This window comes from Chrysoperla carnea, chromosome 5 (assembly GCF_905475395.1).
Source record: "Chrysoperla carnea chromosome 5, inChrCarn1.1, whole genome shotgun sequence".
NCBI lineage: Eukaryota > Metazoa > Arthropoda > Insecta > Neuroptera > Chrysopidae > Chrysoperla > Chrysoperla carnea.
In genome coordinates this window covers 59,902,358-59,925,183 of record NC_058341.1, presented here as the reverse complement: position 1 = coordinate 59,925,183, position 22,826 = coordinate 59,902,358, and the positions used below count along the sequence as shown (strand labels likewise).

Below are 22,826 nucleotides of genomic sequence, written 5' to 3'. Positions count from 1 at the left end.
ATGACCGTTTTTTGGACTCCTACTTATGAACTATTAACAGTCGAACTTTAGCCCAGAAACTATGAAGTGTAGAGTAAAAGGAGAATCATCTCTGTGTATAAAAAGTATCCGTCCTAAAGCATTAAATAACAATGGCGCTATTGTAGCAAAAGTGCGTTTATTTTAAAAGATGTGTTTAAAGTAATAAAATCAGAATAGGAAACTAAACAAGTTACAAGAGAAGGATAGAGAAGTTCACATCAAACACCTTTTTACTACACAAGCGCCATTCTAGCTACTTTTTTTTAATGCTATTTTGTGGACACTATTTTTAGTCAGTCATCTCGATGATTCATTTTTTACTCTACACTCGATGCCAGAAACCCAAGGACAATAAAATAATGAAATTTCAGCTATTTTTATGGCGTATCAGTATTCTATAAGCTAAACCTGAATTTTTTTTAGCTTAATTCATATTTTGATATAAACTTAATTTAACGTATGACGATTTAGCATTTGCAATATAATTGTTTTATGTACTTCTTCGAAAATTTTTGTAATATGATTTGTATCTGTAATTGTTGTGTAGTGATAAAAACATTTTTGTACAATTTGAAGTTGAGATAATCTTTGATTTAAAGTACCAGCTATGTTTATATCACGAGATGTTTTTGTAATATTCTAAAAATAAAAATTTCAATTTAATTAACACAATTTTATTTTTAAATTGTGAATAAAACTTATTTTATAATTTGACGAAGAAAACGAAGTAATTAATTATTAATTATTGAAGTTTACATCTTTAGATGCGTTTTTAAAAAATAATGAGAGTGATGGAAGTTAGGTACAATACAGAAAATAATTTTTTTAAATATAATAACTCAAAAATGAAAAGGAAACTCGGGTACATTTATTGAGAGCCACAAATAATCCTTCAAAGAACCGAATATGTGATTCGCATAACGCAGGTTGGGCACCCCTGAAATAGTATATAGGCCTAGAGCAATTTACTTGCACGTCTGAGATAGCGTTTAAAAAGACTTGGTTCAATGTTACGATGTACAACTAGAAATGGTTTAGTGCATATTTTTAATATGAATTAAGTAATGCTGAACGCCAAATGAAACGCAGCTTGGTGAGAATACGGTACGCAGTTTCAGCTTTAACTCCATCTTTATAAAATTTTGTGACGTCACCACACCAAACAGCGTCTCAATTAATGCTCGGCCTAAGACAATTTATATCAACGAAAATCTGCAGGTAGCTCAGAACCGTGTTTTAAAATATGAAATAAAAATAAATAATTACCATAAATTCCTCTCTAATAAAAGTTTTTGCCTGTTCATAATTATTCAAATGACTCCTTTGACGTTTCCAATCCTTAAATTTTGGAAAATAATCTTCTAATCGTACATCATTTTCAATTTTTGTTCTCAAGACATCTTGTTTATTTAAAAATAAAATGAATCCAGAGTAAAGTAAAAATCTGTAAATAAAATAATTGCATTAGAATCAAAATAAAATTTCACATTAATACAATTCTTACCTACTAGTCCAAACTTCTTGAAATAAAGTTAAGGACTCTTTTAATCGATTTTGTGTATTATCCTCTCTCAAAGTTTGATTAAATTCACTTGTTGCAACTAAAAACAAAACCGCATGTACTCCAGCAAAAGTCTAAAAGAAATTAATAATTATTATACAAAAATTTTCGTTAATCTATAATTAAAATTTTACATTATTAATTCCAACGCAATGGGTTTTCCATTAAGATTTCATTGTTCCGTTAAAGTTTTGGCTCATTTTAAGAATAAAGAAATTAACTTTAAGATGGAATACACAAGATATATCTTGTGTAATAAACGAATTTGAATTTGAATTATAACTGCGAAAGTGTTTGTGTTGTGTGTATGTTACTTCTTCATGTAAAAACTACTAAACGGATTGTGATAAAATTTGGTGTGTAGATAGCTAGAGACCCAAATTTACACATTTTATCCCGAAATTCCCATGTGATGGAACAATTGAATGTTTACGCAACTAAGAAAAGAAAATTATTTTTACCTGTATCCATTTTCGCCGTTCATTACGTTGTCCACCGACATCAAACATCCAAAATTCTTGATTCAACTTTCCATAAGCACGAGGTAATTTCATTCGAAACGATATTTTTTGTATCTCCTTCGTTGGTTTACGACATTTTAATATATCTTCATCGTTTGGAACATAATTTGGTTTGCTTATATCTTTCAATCGACCTAAGAAGCTATAAATTGACTACAGTTAAAAATATAACGTTAGTATATATAGGTAGGTATTTAGAGTACAGATCAATTTATTTAATCTACTTACTAATTTCCACAATCAATTATGTCAGAGCTAAAAAAAATATCCTTGGATGATTGTATGAAAGCATTTTGCCATAATTGGAAAACATTATCAAAATACTCCTGGAACAAAACGAGAAAAATCTCTTATAAATAATTAAATAGGCATTTTTCTTTCCATTTGATTAAAAATGTCCAATGAGAGAATATATGAAGGCATTGATAAAAGGTAAGTACCGTGGTCGTTTAAATGGAACTACTTAAACGGGTGTATTTCTTATTCTTTTAGTATGAATTATTATCGCCAATTGGCGGGGTTGCAACTCCTAGTTATCTGATAAATAGTAAGAACAAGTATTGCCATCTGGTAGTCTAAATTGGGACTACCCAAAACTGGTACTCTTTCTGTTTTAATTAGTACGAATTATTATCACCAGTTGGCGGAGTTGCAATTCCCAGTTATCAATATAGGGAGAGAACATGCTACGATAGTGCTAGTGAAGAGTGAAGTGTGAAGTGTGAATTCTGAATTATTTGTAATCAAAGATTGGACGCATGCTGGTATTGCATAAGAAATTTTGAAAGGCCGGGTATCCGCTTGTTATGGTCAGAAGGACTATACTAAACTGAAGGCATTCTAGTAGCTTAAGCACCACATTTAAATTACACTAGATTTAATAAAAATTTATACCTTTAAATAAGTTGATGGTCCTAATTCTCCCCAGTTTAATAAATAATTAACACTATGAGATGTATTTTCGTCCAATTGATTCCATAAATTATTTCTTTTAATATAAATCGCTATCTCATAAACAATTTCATGTAATGTATGTCGAATATCGGAAATAAAACTTTTTTTTTCCCTGTTTGAAAGTTAAAAATTAATACTTTCAAAGTAATTTAATCCAATAAATAAGAAATTTTTTATTTAAGTTGTTAATTTCTCTAGATAACCGAAGTGTGAGTATAATTTTTGAGTTTATTAATACAAGTTTAGTAGCTGATGAATTCTCTGCGGGTTTATTCCTATTCTAATTTTTTGCTTATAGTTCAGGAACTATTTTCCAATAACATATAGTGGGCAATCGCCCATAGCAGCTTAATCTAGCTGCCCTGGTATACATTAGAAAGTCAATACTTTCTGAATTTTACAGCACATCTTGAATGAAATTATTATAACGTCATAAATATAATTATACTGGAAGCTTAACCATTTCCGAGATATTGAATATAACCAGAGAATATATCTGTAAAGTTTACTGATATAGTCTCTGATATAACGTACATTTTCAAAAAAAAAAGTTGAACCGAAAAAATTCCATGATAACCAATGATTTTCTTTTTAAATTTACTATAATAGTGAGGAAAGTAGGTAAGAATTCCCTGCCTGCTAGTAGTAATTCACTAAATTAATAAATTATTAGAAAACAAATTATAAACACTTACTCAGTTGTATATAACCTCACATATGAAATTTTTATTTGTTTTATTAGTGTACTTTTACCGGATTCACCGGTACCCAAAAGTAATATTCGAATAATACTACTTGCAGAATTTCGGTATGTTCGTTGAATCATATCATGATCACTATGATTTTCTATCGTTTTCTTTTCGATAGATTGTTTAAAACAACATTTAAACATTGTTATCGTCCGTAATGACAATTTAAAATTAATTTTTTTGAGATTCGTGGATTGCTTTTTAGCTTTTTAATAATGTTAGTGCAGATAAGATTATGTTCTATCTAAATTAATTTTTTTATAGGATTAACAAGAAAAAAATTTAATATGTGCATGTATGAAAACTTTCATAAATTTTGGTAAAAGTTTCTATATCTACAAGGTTTGCCAGAAGATTTCCACTCTAAAGATAAATTGTTTTAACTATGAAAAAATTAATCTAAGGATTATTTGTTATTAAAATATTTCGACTAAATAAAAATTATTTAAAAATTAATCATTTTCAGTGAGATTGGAAAACTAAAATATTTGTATATGATAAAGACTTTTTAGGTAGCTTTATTCGATGCGCTTAGATGTTTAGATGTTGATGTAATTAATTGTACCTAAGGTCTGGCATACACCAAAGAGCATAGGAACTATAGTCTTTGGCATACACTAGGTGACTATCTTGTAGCGCAGTACAAAGTACGCAACGTCAAATAAGTGCCGTAAATTCTGCCACAGTTTCATGTCCTTATTATATATGTCTTTGGTTCAGAGCTTAAAGATTACCGTAATTATTTGCAGATGAATGAAGAAGTCAACCAAATTTTGTTGTCACTTGTAATTTCTCTAAAATACAAAAGATAAATTCAGTTATGACTATGAGAACTGTTATTTCTCTCCATGAAAGAGTGAGACGATTTCTTGGAACGGGTCGATCGTACGCTCTCTACTCAAAGAACTAGCCATAACTATTTAAAAATTGCATAGGCGTGCCGGAATGATTCACATTGAAATGTACATTTTTTAGCATGTATGTTAATTAACTCATCTTATTTTAATCTGACGCGCTCGAGTTAATTCACCTATCGCAATTTCTCTTTGACTAATCTGATCGTCTGCCCTACGAGTGTCCTCCCATATTTAAGGCTAATATTTGGTGGAGGTACTAAGGAAGGTCCAAGGAACCCCTCAGTTGTTTACCTGAGTGACTCGCAAATCCCCTGGTGGGCTCCTCTATTATCATATTTTTATTTATATAAAAAAAATTTTCAATCTTTTCGAGGTGTTTAGGTCTGATTCGGTATTTCAGTTCCAGTTTATGTCAAAACAAAACTTTCTCACACATTTTTTCGAGTAAATATTCTTGTAAACCCTTCAACCTATTAATTGAGCTTGTTGAAAATAAACGAAAACGGCGATGCGAGTGAACTTGAAATCACTTACGTTTCCTTGAAAATAATACTAACGTCCGTAATAATTACGTAGTGAAAACGTTTGTTTTGTATTAATAGAAAAAAATATAAAAAATTGATTGCAAATCGTAGTTCACTCAAATTCAAATTTTTGAATGAATTTCGATTTAGTTGTAAAAAAGGAAATAGCTGATAAAATACTATGAAGACAATGATATCAGTGTAATCATTTAATAATCCAAATTAAATGACAATAAAAATTTAGTTTTAAGTGTTGTATCCGCGCTGATAATTTTAAGTGCTATTATCAATAATTATTCGTTGATTTTAAAAAAAATTCCCTCTATAAAAATATTGTCGACGGTGATTTATTACCAATAATTTCTATTATGGAAATCTTTTTTCCAGAAAACTAATTCATAAATGAATTATTTTCATATCGCAAAGTATAGGAGATAAAAACTTGCATAACAACATTTTAAAATAATTTTCACATGAAATATTCAACAAAATTTTGAGACTTTCTATTCAAAGAAAATTTCTTATCAACATAAAAAATTGGACAATTAAAGTATTGTTTTCGTGATAATTTTATTGACAACTAGCAGATACCCGCCGCTTCGCTTCGCAATTTCAACTTTAAAAACAAAGATTTCTGCGTTATAACCCTCACTTATCCTCCCTTTTGTTCACAATTTTATGAATTTAATTATTTGGTGCTGAATATAATTTGAGAAAACTCTCTCTTATCGGATGCCTACGTTATACAAAGAACACACCCTTCAAGTTTCAGGTCCCTACGATCAGCGATTTACGCTGTGCGTTGATCCGCCAGTCAGTCAGTCATTCATGACAAAGCATTTTATATGTACAGATAATGATAATAATAAATAGAAAGGGGGAGCCACTTGTACCCAAATTTACAATCCTTTATTCCCTTCTTAAAAGCAACCTATCTTTTGGAATAAGGAATTCATCTGTATAAATTTTTCGGGTCCAAACATTCTGTGCTTGACTGACGGTAGTTTTCCGCAAAAACAAATACCATAAGTAAATTTCTATCTATCTATGGTGAAAGCATTTAAATGGAAAATGTCCTCTCGAAATTTGAGTCCCTATTGACCACTCTACTTCAATTATACTCAATTTCAGAATCAGGCTTAACAAAGCTTAGTTGAATGCCCAAACAGTCAGGAGGATGTAAAGAATATAGATGGAGAGGAATGTATTATCGAGTTGTTCGAAGATCGAGAGGAGAAATAGGATTCGCAGCAAAGGAAGAACAACAGAAAGGACTATAAATCATTACCAATCATGAAATCAAGTAAGCAATCAACTATGTAGGAAGTAGTTAAACATATTTTTGTAATCACTCTACACCGAGTTAAAAAAAGTATCAGCTTGTTATGTTTAGTACTCAAATAGTCAAACTGTTTTAAGTACCTGTTCAGATATATTGTGTTGTACATTGTACTTCAATTCAATCACAAGGAAGTTATTTAATATATTAACTTATATTCATGGGCGTCGCCAGTACAAAAAATGTACAATAGACAGAATGCGCTATAAAAGAAGCGGATGCAGATCTTTTATTTATGCCAAATATCCACGGATCTGGTTATGGGTATCCAGTAGATCACTTACTTATAAGCCATCAATATATAAATAGAAAAATCATGGACCCAAAGTTGTACCATGTGGCATACCAATACTATATTTTCAAGCAAACAATTTTATTAATATTAAAATATTGTGTTTACTGAATTGTTATTATAAATGTTCCCTCCAAAAATTACTAGATTTGGGTTTAGTATAAAATTAAGGACAATAGAATAACTATTTAAAACGATTCATTGTTTGTTTGTTTGTTTTTTTTTTTTTTTAATTTTATTAAATCATTAGTTAACTTATATAATGCATATGGGTGGATCCGTCACTGTATCCAATCTAATAAAAACAAGTGAAAACAAACAATTGACTGAGTTAATTGTTGAAATACCATGTATAGGCAGTGTTGATAACTCTGTCACATTTCACATACATACATATCTGACATATTTAACTGATATTCTCACATAATGCGCAAGTGTTGCTGCGCAATCGTGTTTATTTGACGTCACGTAAATAACAAAAGATATTCACTTTGATATTCCTATATTAATACATACTATAAAATTTGCACCTAATTAACGCCCTCGTGGGTAAACATTGATGTTTACAAAAAAATGTTTCAAACAAAAGTTTTTTATTTTTTTATAAGCAACATTTTTTACATTTAAACTTTTGTTCTATCTCTAACGGTTTACAAGATGGGTCTTACGGACCCAAGACCCAATTGACCTATGATGCTCATTTACGAACTTGACCTCACTTTTTACGTCCTGAGTACGCTGTAAAAATTTCAGATCGATATCTTTTTTCGTTTTTGAGTTATCGTGTCCACAGACGGACGGACAACCGGAAATGGACTAATTAGGTGATTCTATGAACACCTATACCAAAATTTTGTTCCTAGCATCAATATTTTTAAGCGTTACAAACTTGGGACGAAACTTAATATACTATGTATATTTCATATGTACATGGTATAAAAACATCGTGCGACATTTATTTGGGCTATTAAAAAACAGATTTTTTATTGTAATAATTAAAAAATTAAAAATTAAAAACAACGAATTACACATTTTTATTGTAAACATATTATATCTAAACTACAAAATAGATAGTTTAAAATATTGCACCATTTTATAGTAAAAGAATTAATTAAAAAATAATTTTTTCCACACCGAACATGATATCGTATTACCATTAGCATCGTTAAGTTTAGAAACAATTAAAGAAGGACATACACTCCAGGAATAAATTTAACAACATTTTCTCTTTAAAAATGGTAAATATAGCATCGGGAAATTGTCATTTATAGAAATAAATCACCAAACAGAAACTATGATATTTTTTCTTGATTCTAAACTTTTCGCTAATAGTGGATTTATTGCCATGAATTTTTTCAATTTTTAAAGATAATGAAATATAATTTCCATTTGAAATAAACTGAAAAATTGGAATCGAACTAACAAAAAAAATTATCTTTATTATTAAATATTTTAAATTTAAAATTTTTATGGTTTTTGTCGCTTTTTACACCATCCCCAAATGTAACATTTTTCGATAAAATTCAGGACCATTCCAGTAGCCGTTTAACATGAGATGCCAATATAATGGTGGCATAGCTTCTTTTTTCAATTGATACATAAGCCAACTTTCTTTTCGTTGATCTATGGGGAATGTTTCCTTTCGTTCTAGATTATAATCAAATTCAGCTAAAATACAGGTTCCATAGCCAGTAAGTAATGGACATGATGCATATCCGTCGTATTTTGATTGTTTTTCAACTTTACCATCCATTAATGCTTTTAAATGCTTATAAACAACTTGACTTTGGGCAGCTACTGCCGCTACAGTCTTTGAATTTGGTGAATTTGTACAATCACCGATACCAAATATGTTGGGATATTTAACGTGTTGTAAATTGTGTTTTTTTACATCTAAAAATCCAGCTTCGTTCGTTAGATGTGTTGCTGCTTTTAACTCTGGCGGTGTACTTTGTGGCGGAGTTACATGTAGTACCGAATACTGAAAAAGCAAACAAACAATTATACAAAAATATAAACCAAATAATCTACAAAAAACCAGGTTTGTCAACGTTTTAATAAGGTATACATGGTATCTTTTTTAAGTTGAAATATGCTCGAAACTCGAAGAATTAGTTTTATCGATAAAAATGCTTCAAGAAAAAAATGTAGGATATGTAGGTGCACATTTTACGCAGGTATTAAACTTGATCTAGGTTTTCAAGCTCAATGAAAAGCTTACTTTACTCCATAAGTGGTAATCGATAGATTAACACTTTAAATTAGAAAGTTTTTTTCGAAACATTTTTCTGCAAACCGCACAGTTTAGGCATAGACGGACTGACAAAAATTGTGACTGCTACTAAGTAATCACTAAATTCGAATTAAGTAATCACTAAAACAACAAAATATATACTCATGCTTTAACCCGCTCAGCTAACCGTTAATGTTAAAAGAAATGCCCATAATATAACATATAAATACAAATGTAAAATGTTATGTGTATACAATGCATGCGTATTCGCCGCACGGCTACGACTAGAAGTAAGTATTAGTTTTCAGAGGATGAGAACACCTCCTTCCTGAAACCAGCCTATCTCAATTATTAATTTAATTAATTTTAGGCATACAAGCGTACGGAATTGGTTACGCTCCAACCAACTGAGCCACTAGGGCCGACTAATGTCTGTAATGTAATGAGCTTACAAGAGAAGGAATTATATTATAATTATTAAAAGAGAATGATTCTTTTAATGTGGCTATAAATATCATCAAAGGACCAGAAAAGAAGTAGGTATATATTAAAGGCCCGCGAAAATCATAGTATTAAACTCTAGAACTGAAAAGGTGTAAGACCTACAAATGGCCAATTGAAAATAAACTGAATGGAAGACTAAATTCCTAAACCTATAACCTAACTTAAGCAATATATATTTTTTTAAATAAAATAGTTTATACAGCCGAAAGAAATGATAATCATAATCAACTTTTTTAAATGAAATGCTAAAGAAAATATTAAATTTTAATAATATTAGAAATTATTACCTTTTCGGTCGTACAACTTTTATCATTTAAATTTTGAAATACAGCTTCCTTTTTATCTGGGAAAATTTCAACCAAATGTGTGCTGTACTTAACATTGATTTTCTTTTTTGCTGCCACTTTAACCAATGATTTAGCATATTCTTTGACACCAAATATAACTGGTAACGCTGTTATATATGAAATATTTGCTTTATCTCGAACATTTCGCTAGAAACAATTAGTATTTAACAATATTTCTCATAATTTATTTAACACGTATTCGGATTGTGCTGTACGTTTAAGCACAAGGTCGAGGTTTCCGAAATACTCACGATCATTCTGTATTATCTAACAGGGCAAAATTACTCAGTAGTATACCGTGCTTAGATTGTGACTCATTTATCTGTGCCTCCATTCTACCGATATGTTTGTGAATAACCCCCCATCCATACAGTATACTCGCCAAAGTTAGCTGAAGTGAAGTACTCATCACCTGCACACTCTTGTCTTACTTCGCAAGCATCTCATTGCTATGGCTGACCCCTCAAAGTGGCAACTTGACCGTTTTGCACTTAATAAGTACCTAATCGTGTTTACTTAACATTCACTATTTCAGTATTGCTTTCATTGTGTTGCTATCATCACATAATGCTATCAACGCAACTATGAGTATTGAGTTGCGGTGTAAGTTACAGAGTACCTAATTTCTGACTTGGGTATCTAATTAACACCTAAAAAGTGCCTAATTTGGCATGTTTTAAATGCGATTTCTGTACTTTATGTCGCTGGCGTAGGAGAGCTAATTTATGTTTTGATATAATGTGTTAACATCATATAGCAAAAGCTACTAAAGATATTATGTATGAATCATGACTTATAGAATTGCACGGAAAAACAATGATATTGTAAGTGTTTTACAATGATATCGTAAGTGTTCGGAAACCATCGATCTTGTCATTGGCAAGCATCTAGTTAAAACCGAATACGTTATTAGTTATTTAAACTTACTTTTCTGAATAAATGTTCAGCTAGATAACATATTTTTTGTGGTGCACCAGGACATTTCACAGGACTATGGGGGAAGGTAAATAATGCATTTCCTGATTTGAAATTTTCAAGTGTTGGTAATACTTGACTCACATATTTTGGACTATAAATTGAACAAACACCTGAATCAGGAGCACATGCTAATGCTTCTTCGCAACCTTTAATCTATAAATAAAAGATAAGAACTTAAACTCTAGGGAAAATATTAAGTGTATGAACCTTAATTTTTCTATTTGAAATCCCCTAGGCACTTTAAGTGATATCCGTAACATCACTCTTAAAAGTTTCATCTAAATACTAAAAAGTAGTTCAAGAATTAATGAGATACTTTGCAGATAAAAAATTTCCATAAGCATAAAATTCTAAATACTCGGATAGAAGGGTTCAAATTATAAACATAGTCACCGGTAAGACGTGCTATTTTAAGGTTTCGGATCCATACATACTAAACCTGACGTCCTGCTGGTTTTGCAGGTGCAAATAACATGTATGGAGATTTCATTGTCCTACCTGTAGGCCCTATAAGTGAAATAATCAGAAATTCCCATGTTATGAAGGTGGTATTTTAATCGACAGTATTCTGTCAAGAATCTCACTATATTTTCAACTGTGCTTTAGTGAGTTTTAGGCGAGTACAGTTGAACGGCCTAGCTATGGTTATACACAGTTTGGTCTGTCGCATGCTTTGCGCAAAGTCTCAATAATTCTTATATGAGTAGCATGATATGGAAAAAAAGATAAATGAAGGGGCATTATTCATTCGCCTAGCATTAATACTTACTTGATTGTAATTTAATACTAAACCCATTGCTACTAACATATAATCATAAGAAATTTTATCACCTTCGCTTGTGATAACCATTGAATCATTAGGTTTGAATTGTGTAACAGAATCTTGAATCCATTTCACTTTTTTTGGTATAATATTTTTGGTCTGCCTATGAGACTTGTCAAACGTTTTAATACCACCACCAATTAAAGTGAACATTGGTTGATAATAATGTAAATTACTTGGTTCCACAATAATTATATCATCTTGTTTATAATCTTTTGCAAATTTCGCGCCCATAGACATGCCACCAGATCCCCCACCAACAATTAACAGACGACATCTGAAACAATTTTTTCAATGCATAAGATTTGTATTGTTGTATTTACGTGTTATTTTAAATCTGTAATCACTAGCCTAAACTGTAGTTTGTCCTGAATTACCCTTTGTACGTATATACACGGTAACCCATTTTAATCGATGGGACCCAAATATCTTCTAAAATACTTACACCACAAAAAGATGTTTTGTTCAAAAATTATTCAGATTATAGTGGGACATCAGATCCGATTTGATCTGCATCTTTTGGATCCTTTAATAGTTAACTAAGATCCGTAACAGTAGGAGATAGAATAAAACTTGAAACAAGAAAGTTTAACTTCATAAAAAAACTGACATTTTTTATTGCAAAAATAATTTCAAAAATCGTTAGCTTTCGAAGGAAATGCGACATAAAAATATTCATTAGTCATTATTAGCATACTTTTAGAATTTGCAACACGTTAACCTATTGTAAAGCCTAAAAAATAGAAAATAAACCTATGTAGGGGTTGTTTGAGGTCACTGAATCCAAATACAAGTTCAAAAAAATGTGAAAATTAAATATGGCGGCCGGAAAATACCGTTTTTGGCTGAAGAGTTAATAGGTGCCTTAAGGGGGTTTTTGAGGTCGCCCAATCCAAATCTGAAGTAAAAAATGTGAAAATTCAAAATGGTGACCGGAAAGTTATATTTTTTGTTACAATTTCATCTTCACATTCAACGCCTTCTTCTTTTTCTTCTGCTTCTGGGATCGGTATGTTTGAAGAATTTCCTTGGCAATTAATGCAAGCTACTGAACAATGAACTTCCTTTTTCCTTAGAGCCTTCTCCAAACTGAAACGATTTTGAGGATCATCGCCTATGTTTTAGTTCTTCCGGATAAGAAACCCCAAACTCGCACTTGAAACATCTAAGAACTAGTTTTTTAATTTTGTAGCATTTCCACATTTTTTTGAGCTCGAATTTGATTTTAGCGACTCCGAAAACCTTCTACGTAGATATATTTCCTTTTTTTTTACTGTTTGCAAATAATAACCGTCTTCGGGGCTTAACGGAGGTTTACAATGAAGGAGGAGTCGTGGGTCAAATTCTAAAAGTATGGCTTTTTTCTAAATTAAATTAAGAACAAAATGAGCCGTGTTCCTTGCAACATCTTAATCATACTGTTCTCAAAAAAATTAGATGCTCAACCCTGATTTTACATAAATAGCCTGCACTATAGCTTCAGAACGGCGATGGGATTATTAAAGTGTGGATTATCTGTCAGCAGTTTAGTATTCCATCGGCATCTTAATTAATTATTAAGAATCGGAATTCTGGAATAAAATAAAATAAAGGTTGATTTTGAAATTTATTCAACTTTTTACTCTAGCAAACCATTTTATCATTTATAGTAATGGAGCAAGTTTTTCTCAATTTCAAATACATATAATTTTTTTCAAAATAAAGTTAATATTCGCTTGTAAATTAGATGATAATTGAACAAATTTTTATTGAAAATATTTATATCTAAAAAACAGTATTGTTAACATAGGTAATTACGGAAATCATTTTAACAAATTAAATAATTAAGAAATTATACAATTTATAAAGAAATTAGTACCTATCATTTCATTACCAGGTGGAAAACCTGTTGTTAAAAAAAGGTAATTTTATTATGATCCAAATATTTATAACTCGATCATCTTACCTCGGAATCTAACGGAATAAACTGAATTTTTTTAGCTTTATTTTGATAGTAAAAATGTTGTCTCAAAAGTCGCAAATAATCACGCGTGCGCGTCGTTAAATATTCAAGGTCTAAGGTCTCGAAAATCAGTTTTTTTGTGAATATCTCGTTTCTTTTGCTTTCCATCGTATTAACATTTACTATAAAAGTTGTAGAGGATAAAATTTGCTACAAATTTTGCCTGAAATTTTTTTTTATATGTTGAACCGTTTTTGAAATAGTGGGCGCAGAAGGTGTTGCGCCCAGCTTAACGTACTTCAGTGCTGGGTCAATATTTATAGATATAAAGTATTAAATAATTATTTAAGCTTTATTTAGTGAATAATTATGGTAAAAACAGCATAATAGACTGGGATTTACGATTGAACTTGTCTATAATACACTTTTTTCACTTAATTATCGAATTACTTATTTAATACTTTATATTTATAAATATTGGACGTGCACTAAGGTACGTATAGTTCAGCGATCTATCTTCTGCGCCCTCTATTTCAAAAACGGTCCAAAAAAATCATTGTCTAGAATCAGTGGTGGCGTTATAAACAATTAAATTGCTTATAAAAAGTTACTGCATCATATTTCGTAAGATAAATGATTTTTCGATTCAGTAGAAAAAATACGACGAAAACCATAGGTCGTATTCGTGGACCTAATCCTAATAAAGATCATGGGACCTTCCAGTATATATAAATATTTGATCAATTATGTTCAAAATTAAAAAATTTTATCATAACATAATTGAAAAATATTAAATATAAATATGATAACGATGTATAAAATAGTTTTAGTTTTAAAATAAATTGCATCCGTGAATTGAAATCCAATGTGAGTGAAAATATTGTATTTTAAAATTATAATATTCTTTGCATGCATTTGAATTTTTATTTAGTAATAATGTAGGAAACGAAACCGAAAAATTAGGAAAAAAACTCCGCGCCACGCCGGTAGCTTTTTATGGGAGCTGCTGGAAAATTTTTGTCTGAATGTCGTTAACAAAATCATATTCTTGGGAATTTGTACATTTTCGATTTACGCCCATAAAGTGGGGCAGAAGTACCCTACTTCCGGATACCACATCTAAAAAAAAGCTATGGGACAATTTTTATATTTTGGACAATTCTAAGCTTTTTTTGACCCCTGACATTTTTTACTTAATCTCACCGTTTTCGAGATATAAGCATTTGAAAATTTCACCAAAAACTCGTTATTGAAGAAGCTAAAGATTATTTTGTGGTTCCGGTCGAAAATTTAATTTGAAATCCATTTAATATTATATTTTGGACAATTCTACGTATTTTTTACTTCTGACAATTTTCGCTAAACCTCATCGTTTTCGATATATAATAAGCGTTTAAAAAGATAATAAGTATAATTAAGTACGATATTTACGGATTTTTACTGAAAATTCGGTATTGACGAAACTCAAGATTATTTTGTGGTTGTGGTCAAACATTTGATTTGAAAACAATAGATTTTATATTTTCGACTTGACACTTTTGACTCCTGACATTTTTGAACTAACAACCTCGTTTTCAAGAAATAAGCATTTAAAAAAATAAAAATGAAAATCTTCGCCGAAAACTATTGACGAAAATAAAGATTATCTTGTGGTTTTGGTCAAAAATTTGTTTTTAAAATCATTTGATATTATATTTTGGAATATTCTTAATAGTTTTTGACTAATTTTTTAACCAACCTTCATATTCTACCTGCCATAATTTTGAAATTTTTTTTTCACCATTTTAATGGGTGGACATTTTTACCTGCCCTAGGACTAAGTATAGAAATTTTTCTTATTCCATTGTACCTTGGTGTGTAAAATGAAAACCATTCTTATCTGGAAAACCGGTTTCCTATACAAATTTTTTTCCCATCAATGAATATTTAAGAGGATTCTTAAAAAAATTATAAAGTTTCAAGTCAATCAAAAATTTGTACATCTTAAACGAGCAATTCTTATATATACGATCTCAGAAATGGCTCCAACGATTTTCATGAAATTGGATATGCAGGTAGTTTTTGAGGCGAAAAGTCGATCTAGCTAGGTTTAATTTTCAAAAAACGTCGTTTTATCAGTGTTTTCAGGAAAAACTGAAACATAAACTGCAAAATATGACTCTTCCTGACATCTATTGGTGTATATCGTAGTTAACGAAAGAAAATACATTACTGAGACATTCAACTTGGTATTTGCGTAGAGACATTTTAAACGGTTCTTATATTTGTGATAAAATTTGTGTTTTTTAACTCAAAAAATTTCGAACAAAGCTCGGTCACCCAGATATTAACATCATTAAACAGGGATTTTTTTCTCTTTATGACCATTATTACTAAAGTTACAGTCTATCAAAAAATCGCTAAAAAAATTTTGAAATTTAGTGAGTGATTAATTTTGTCTTTGTATATGCGAATGATCTTAGAAAATTCAAACACAAAAAACTGAGGATATTTCAAAACAAAAAAACCAAGGTTAAATGAATGGCGTTTGAAGTATAATGACTAATCCATAATATATCAATACTAACTCGACTCGTGAGGAATTCCGCTCCCGTAGTTACCGTACCCAGTGGCTGCCCTGTACCCCTGTGTAAAAACAACAAACAACAAATTTCGTAGAAAAGTGGTGAAAAAAATTAAATTAATTTATTTAAAAAAATCACATATATTCAAAATAGTAATTATATGTCTAGAGTAGTAGGAGAGCATTTGTAAAAAATAGCATGTTTGCCTAATACACTTATTATTTAAATTTATGATATTTGTTTATTCAAATTATTTGTCTAGCGTATTTTTTCCTAAGCGGTACATTTTTAGACCGTGAGTATATTTTTCGTCAATGAGGGGTGAGTCATAGAATTTCATATAAGGGTAGGACAGAAAAAAACTTGCTATAGTAATAATATATAAGATTAGATATTTCTTAAAACTGCTTTTTATAATCAATAAACATGACAATATACTAATATTTTTCACTATTCACATCGTAAATTATTTAAAGTTTTTAGCATGATTCATTCAAAAATTCTATAATCTATAGAAAACGAATGAGATTTATGTGTCTATAAATTCTCGATAATTTTATGCTTTGGACTTATCCACAAATTTTGGTCAGAAAACTGACCTGAAATTAAATTTTAAGTTTTTGTAGAAGAAATCGCGCTGAACACGATGGTGGTATAAAAAAATAGCAATCCGTTGTTAAAAACAATGCTTTTTTAATTGTTTTTAACTAATTTTTAACCAATTCCGTCCGCGGTATGCTTAGAGTAGCGGGTTCGATTCCCGATGTAGTGTACCTATGGTTATGCATGAAGGAAGTGCACTCAGCCTATGATATATTGAGGAGCTAATAAATGAAATTATCAGCGGAAAGGTGGTAAAACACATATATGGTATCGCAATGGGCTCTATAACCTAAGTATGTCCTTCGTGGACAGCCAATATAACCTAACCTAACCTAACAAAAAATCAAATGGATATTTTATTTTGGCCAAAACGTTGAATTTAGATCTAAAAATTAACAATTTCTTGTTTATGTCGATATATCACGTTATTTTAACAATTTATCTAATTTGTTTATTAAAAGATTTGCAGACAAATCGATGAACGTTGATGAAATTAATATGTGTACATAGCCTTGCAACAAAATAACTTTAACGATTTATAAAAAATTGCTATAAAAGCAAATAAAATATTTCAATCCATCAGGGATATGCCAAAATACTGTTGAATTCTTGCTTTTATTATCTGTTATAACTAAAAATGATACGTGCTTTTGGAATCAGAAGATCTTAAAACGTAAAGATCCGTTCAAAACTCATATCCGATTTTTTAAAGGTAACAAAATGTTACTTTTAAATATGACAAACAAGAGAAAACCCCGATTGGCTGAGTTAACTGTAGAAATACCCAGTATAGAAAGTGTAGATTACGCAACAGTTTGTTTTTTTTACGTCATGTATGTAAAGAAAGATAGTTACTTTACACACCAAGTAATAAGAGTACCTTTTTTCTCACTTCCTGAGTGGATACATTATATGCTATAAGCAAACGCATACAATGTAGTTTTGTTTGTAACGTATAAATTTAAAATATATACAATACATGTATACTTGACACAAAACAATACATTCATACTATATAATGTTCTTATCTAACATGAGCCATCACGGATAAATAGTGATGTTTACGAAAACATGTTTCAAACAAAAGTTGTTTATTTTTTAAGTTCTAAAACTCCAGAACTGGACCTGCATTGCTCATTTACGAACTCAACCTCACTTTTTACGCCCTAAGCACACTTTAAAAATTTCTTGATATCTTTTTTCGAGTTATCGTGTCCATGGACGGACAGACAGACAACCGAAAATGGACTACTTAGATAATTTTATGAACACTTACACTAAAATTTTATTCGTAGTATCAATATTTTTAAGCGAAAAAAACTTGGGACTAAGTTTAGTATACCTTGATATATTTCATATATACAGGGTATAAAAATCAATCGTAATAATTGTTTCAAAAGTATAAATGATTAGTTTGCGGACGATCTCATTTCAAACAAAGCTAAATAATTAATCATAATAATTATTACAAAAACATTGTTAATTGCTTCGTACAATTCATTAAGAAAAAAAAAATTATATCTAAATACGTATATATATATTTAGGATATAGATTTAAATGAAATTTTAATAATTCTATAGTTAATTAAATGAAGTTTTGTTGAGTTCGAATTGAGAATTAGTTTAAATATTTAAAATAAGTGAGTTCAAAAATTGTTTATAAATTTATTTTATTATTATTATTAAGGAACGTGAATAATGGAATTTTTTAAGAAAATAAATCTTAGTGCATTTACATTTATTAGGTGAATATAAATATTTGATTTATACCATTATTTTGAAATATATTATTTATAGTAAATCATTATTGAATTCGAGCTCGTGTGAAGCTTAATTAATAAAATAACTTTTGTACTTACAAAAAAAAAAAATCGTAATTAAAAACGTTACAAAACTTCGCACTAATCTTATGAAAATTGAAAATCCATGTATTATGTCGTCGATAAATGCAAATAACTGCAAACTAACAAGATTAAAATTTTACCGATGCAAAATTAAATTTTTATTTGATCTATTTGCTAATGGTTGTGCCATGTCATATTTGACCAAAATTTTGTTGCTAAAGTATATATAACAGTTCATGGTAATGTGTTATTCAGTAAATACAAGCTTGTCAAGCCAAGTTAGCGAAACAACTTTTCCCGATTAAATAAGTAATAGACCCCTAATTATCCGCTTTGTAACCGTAAATTAAAAAGAAAAATATTTCCCGCTCTTTCCTTAACGGAAATTTTTTATGTTTTTGAGTTGGTAATACAGGTATATACCATATATTTTCGACAATTAAGGTAGTTCCTCCGCGACAGTCCAGTCAAAAAGTTTTGGACTAATACTATCATTCAGCGCATTAACTGTGCTATGACTGTACCATATATTTTTTTCACAAGACTGTACTTCCTCCACTACTATATCCCCTATACGTATACACACACACACTATGAAATATACCTCTGTATGGAAATGTGGCAACGTCGCATTATTCTTATTATTATTTATCCTTTACCTATACCTGTACATATTACTACCCAACTTATAAACTATACAGTATCCGTTGCCACATCGTTTCCATACCACTAGTCTTTATATCCCCTCCACAAAAAATCATCGCTAAAACGAGTTATTTATTTAAGTTTTTTATCGAAACTATATGGTAAATAATTTTTATTTTTTTTTATATTTTCTAAATATAGTATTCTACATTATATTTGATTTTCATAGAGATGGTGAACGTCATTCATTGATAAATAAATATAAATTTGTCATTTTTCCACGCTTCTCCCATGCTACGGGCACGTACACATACAAATTGCGTCACTTTTAATTGCTAATATTTCATGTATGACATGGTAAATCATCTTCTAATTTTAACAGCATGTGTATTATGAATTAAATATTTTATATTCTGAGTTTTGAGAAATTCTTGGAATATCACTTTCGTGGAGGTACTACCTTAAGGGTAGATTAGTATGCATAGGTACTTACTTCTACATGTAGAAGTAATATACCACAGATGTATGTATCTAAAAATGAAGAGCTGCCAGGTTATAATACTATACAAGTGAAAACAAACAATTGACTGAGTTAATTGTTAAAATACCATGTATAGACTGTGTTGATTACTCTGTCACATTACATATGCATACATGTCACACATACTTATATAACTGATATTCCCACATAATACATGCTAAACAATTTGCGCATAATTTGCGCTCTCACGGGTAAACAGTGATGTTTACGAAAAAAATTTTCAAAGAAAAGTTGTTTATTTTTTTATAAGGAACATTTTTTACATATAAACTTTTGTTCTATCTCTAAAGATTTACAAAATGGGTGCTATGGACCCAAGATACAAATTGACCTATGTTGCTCATTTACGAACTTGACCTCACTTTTTATGTCCTGGTCACGCTATAAAAATTTCAGCTAGATATCTCTATTTGTTTTTGAGTAATCGTGATGACAGACGGACAGGCAGACGACAGACAGACAGACAACCGGAAGTGGACTAATTAGGTGATTTTATGAACACCTATACCAAAATTTTTTGCTTAGCATCAATATATTTAAGCGTTACAAACTTGGGACTAAACTTAGTATACCTTGCATATTACATATATGCATGGTATAAAAATGAGCCATATACAGGATATCCTGTCATTCGATGAACATAGTTTAAGTGCGTAACTTAAAAATTTCATTAATTACTGCCCTGTCCCGGAAACATGCGCTTTACTGTGCTGCCACCGTTAAATTATAATCTAACATACATTCAAATGATTAGATTCCTAATAATTATGATTAATGTTTTTGCCGGTTTAATTATAATTACAAATTACATAATATACTACACATGCATATTTTTTAGAGAATATAATATAATAAGCCTATCGATCACATTCATGTTCTCGTGCGAAATCGATATGATTTATTATACTTAACTGTACTTAAAATAGAATGTATATTTAATTATACTTACTGATGATTAATTGTGCGTATGCTAATCTTTGAAATACTATTATTATTACTATTTAAGTTGACACGAACAAAATGCTTTACAGCAAACATTTTAAAAACTGTTACTATTAAATACTTCTTTTATTTACTTAAGTAATTATTAGTAATTAACGTTCACAATGACACATGAAATTTGTTATTATTACTACTTGTCAATTTTGACATTTCATTGCAGCCAGAAGAATAACTCGACAATCACTAAAAGGTGTGGTATGGCATGTTGTTGCTATGATCAATTATAAGTTTTGAATGAATATCCGTTTGTATAAAGTAGAATATTTTTTAAAATATAAATTACATATTACTTCTATTATCAAAACTTGATTAGTTACTATACATTTATTAATTAATTGGCCAATTTACTTACTACGCGTTATCAGTATTTAACAACAAAATAATATACCATTTAGTATTACAGTTATTACTTATACTAAACAAGAATGTATAGTGGGAAAAAACGAAACAAAACGAAAACAATTCATAAGTAAGAATTTATTGATCTCTATCGATTTTTTAAAATTTTATTAGAAATTACGCGAGTAACCAAAATTTTAATAAATTAGGATTCATGGATGTTGTTTGATGTATTCTGTTATGATTAAACATTCATGTCCTATGTCCTGTAGCCATCAAAAATAAGCCAAGCCAAAGTGAGTAATTCATTCACTGAAATTGATCTAAAATATAAAATACGAGTAATTTTATTTTTGTTCTTTATTAAATATTTTATTGGCATATTTCTCAAATAAAAATTTTTACTAATAAGATTTCGACTCGAGCATTGTACTTAGTGTAATAACGTTTTGCATGCACATTACATGAACAATTAAAATACACTACACAAGTAAGCGAGAGAATGTGGAAATGAAGCTCGCCTGAATGCTTCGTGTTGCTTTTGACTCGGGTACAAAAAATCGTACTTTTAGCGAAGTCGAACTTGGTGCAACTTCGCGAGTGTGAGGAGGAGGATTTAGTGTTAAGTATTTTTTTTACTATTTAGATGTCTCATATATTTATATATAATATGTCCCGGAAGTCCTTACCCGCTTCCTTCAAAGGTTAGTCAGGTTAGGTAACATTGGATGTCAACGAATTACACACTTAAGCTATAGATACCATATGTATTTACCACCTTTTCCGCTGATAATTTCATTTATCAGTTACTCAAGTATTTTCCGAGGCTGTGTCCATATTACATGGTATATATTGTTATAACGAGTGATTTTTTGAATGGAGCTATGGAGCCACCAAATATGGTTCTGGCCCGAAAACTTTTCAGCTCTACTTTCGGTTCTGCTCATAGGCACCTTAGAATGGACTTCGACTTTGAAGGTCAGTCAATATTCGATTTCGTTACATGTAAGGGATAGAAGAAATATTCTAATATTTTTTGTTTGGAAATTTTTTTTGAAAAATGATTAGGTGTATCTGTACATAAATTGAATGTATTTATCTGTACATAAAAATATCTTAAAATTTTTAACTCTGCTTGGCCATGCGATGAGGTTTTTGGGGTGCTCTTTTAAATGCCAAAGTGCTTTTTTGGAAAAATTCCTCAATCTCGAAATTGGCGCAAAAATTTAATTATTTTACTAGATTTTTACTTTCAGTTTCTTGCTGCAAAACCCCCTTCACTCAAATTATCCCAGCTCCAACATATTTTTTCCTCATCGTTTTGTTACGCTTTCACGTAAAAACTTCTGAATGGATTTGAATGAAACTTGACAATAATATTAGCTCATTAGAATAACACATGAGCTATAATTTAAAAAAATAACTTTTTTTTTTTAAATTTATTTTTTGACATTTCATGAAACAAGGTGAAGGAGATAAAATTTAAGGAGTAGCATCCTAGAATAATATTCTGTTTTGGGCTAGTCTGAAGCGGAATTAATTAATAAACCATAGTATATAAAATATTCAATAAAAAAAAATTATCATATTATTTTATTTACTTTTCAATGACGTCTGTCAGTTATTTATAGGACAAAAACGCG

At 29.9% G+C, this 22,826-nt stretch overlaps 2 protein-coding genes across 3 annotated transcripts; both read right to left on the bottom strand.

The window, feature by feature from the left end:
• Nucleotides 1–886: 886 nt before the first annotated feature.
• LOC123300457 (guanine nucleotide-binding protein G(f) subunit alpha-like) lies at nt 887–3,952 on the bottom strand. Of its 2 annotated transcripts, XM_044883034.1 has the most exons (7): nt 3,753–3,952; nt 2,998–3,169; nt 2,332–2,429; nt 2,044–2,245; nt 1,526–1,656; nt 1,288–1,465; nt 887–1,207 (listed from the first exon to the last, which is right to left on the bottom strand). In XM_044883034.1, the coding sequence occupies exons 1-7, from the start codon at nt 3,947–3,949 to the stop codon at nt 1,196–1,198; spliced, it is 990 nt and encodes a 329-aa protein (XP_044738969.1). In that variant the 5' UTR covers nt 3,950–3,952; the 3' UTR covers nt 887–1,195. The 2 variants fall into 2 exon arrangements, with proteins under 2 accessions (XP_044738969.1, XP_044738968.1); XM_044883033.1 differs by having other exon boundaries at nt 887–1,465.
• Nucleotides 3,953–8,275: 4,323 nt separating this feature from the next.
• Nucleotides 8,276–21,072, bottom strand: LOC123300061 (sulfide:quinone oxidoreductase, mitochondrial). Its single transcript, XM_044882532.1, has 5 exons — nt 20,792–21,072; nt 11,650–11,980; nt 10,830–11,033; nt 9,843–10,049; nt 8,276–8,799 (listed from the first exon to the last, which is right to left on the bottom strand). Exons 1-5 carry the CDS (start codon nt 20,878–20,880, stop codon nt 8,305–8,307), a joined length of 1,326 nt encoding a protein of 441 aa, XP_044738467.1. The 5' UTR covers nt 20,881–21,072; the 3' UTR covers nt 8,276–8,304.
• Nucleotides 21,073–22,826: the final 1,754 nt, after the last annotated feature.

Excerpts from the sequence above, each read along its gene's own strand:
- LOC123300061 (XM_044882532.1), bottom strand. The coding sequence starts at position 20,880 with ATGTTTGCTGTAAAGCATTTTGTTCGTGTCAACTTAAATAGTAATAAT. Across the intron at positions 11,981-20,791 it reads ATACGCACAATTAATCATCA|ATGTCGTCTGTTAATTGTTG; the intron begins GTAAGTATAATT and ends AAATTGTTTCAG. Across the intron at positions 11,034-11,649 it reads TAGTATTAAATTACAATCAA|ATTAAAGGTTGCGAAGAAGC; the intron begins GTAAGTATTAAT and ends TTTTATTTATAG.
- LOC123300457 (XM_044883033.1), bottom strand. The coding sequence starts at position 3,949 with ATGTTTAAATGTTGTTTTAAACAATCTATCGAAAAGAAAACGATAGAA. Across the intron at positions 3,170-3,752 it reads GTGAGGTTATATACAACTGA|GGAAAAAAAAAGTTTTATTT; the intron begins GTAAGTGTTTAT and ends ACTTTCAAACAG. Across the intron at positions 1,466-1,525 it reads CAAGAAGTTTGGACTAGTAG|ATTTTTACTTTACTCTGGAT; the intron begins GTAAGAATTGTA and ends TTTTATTTACAG.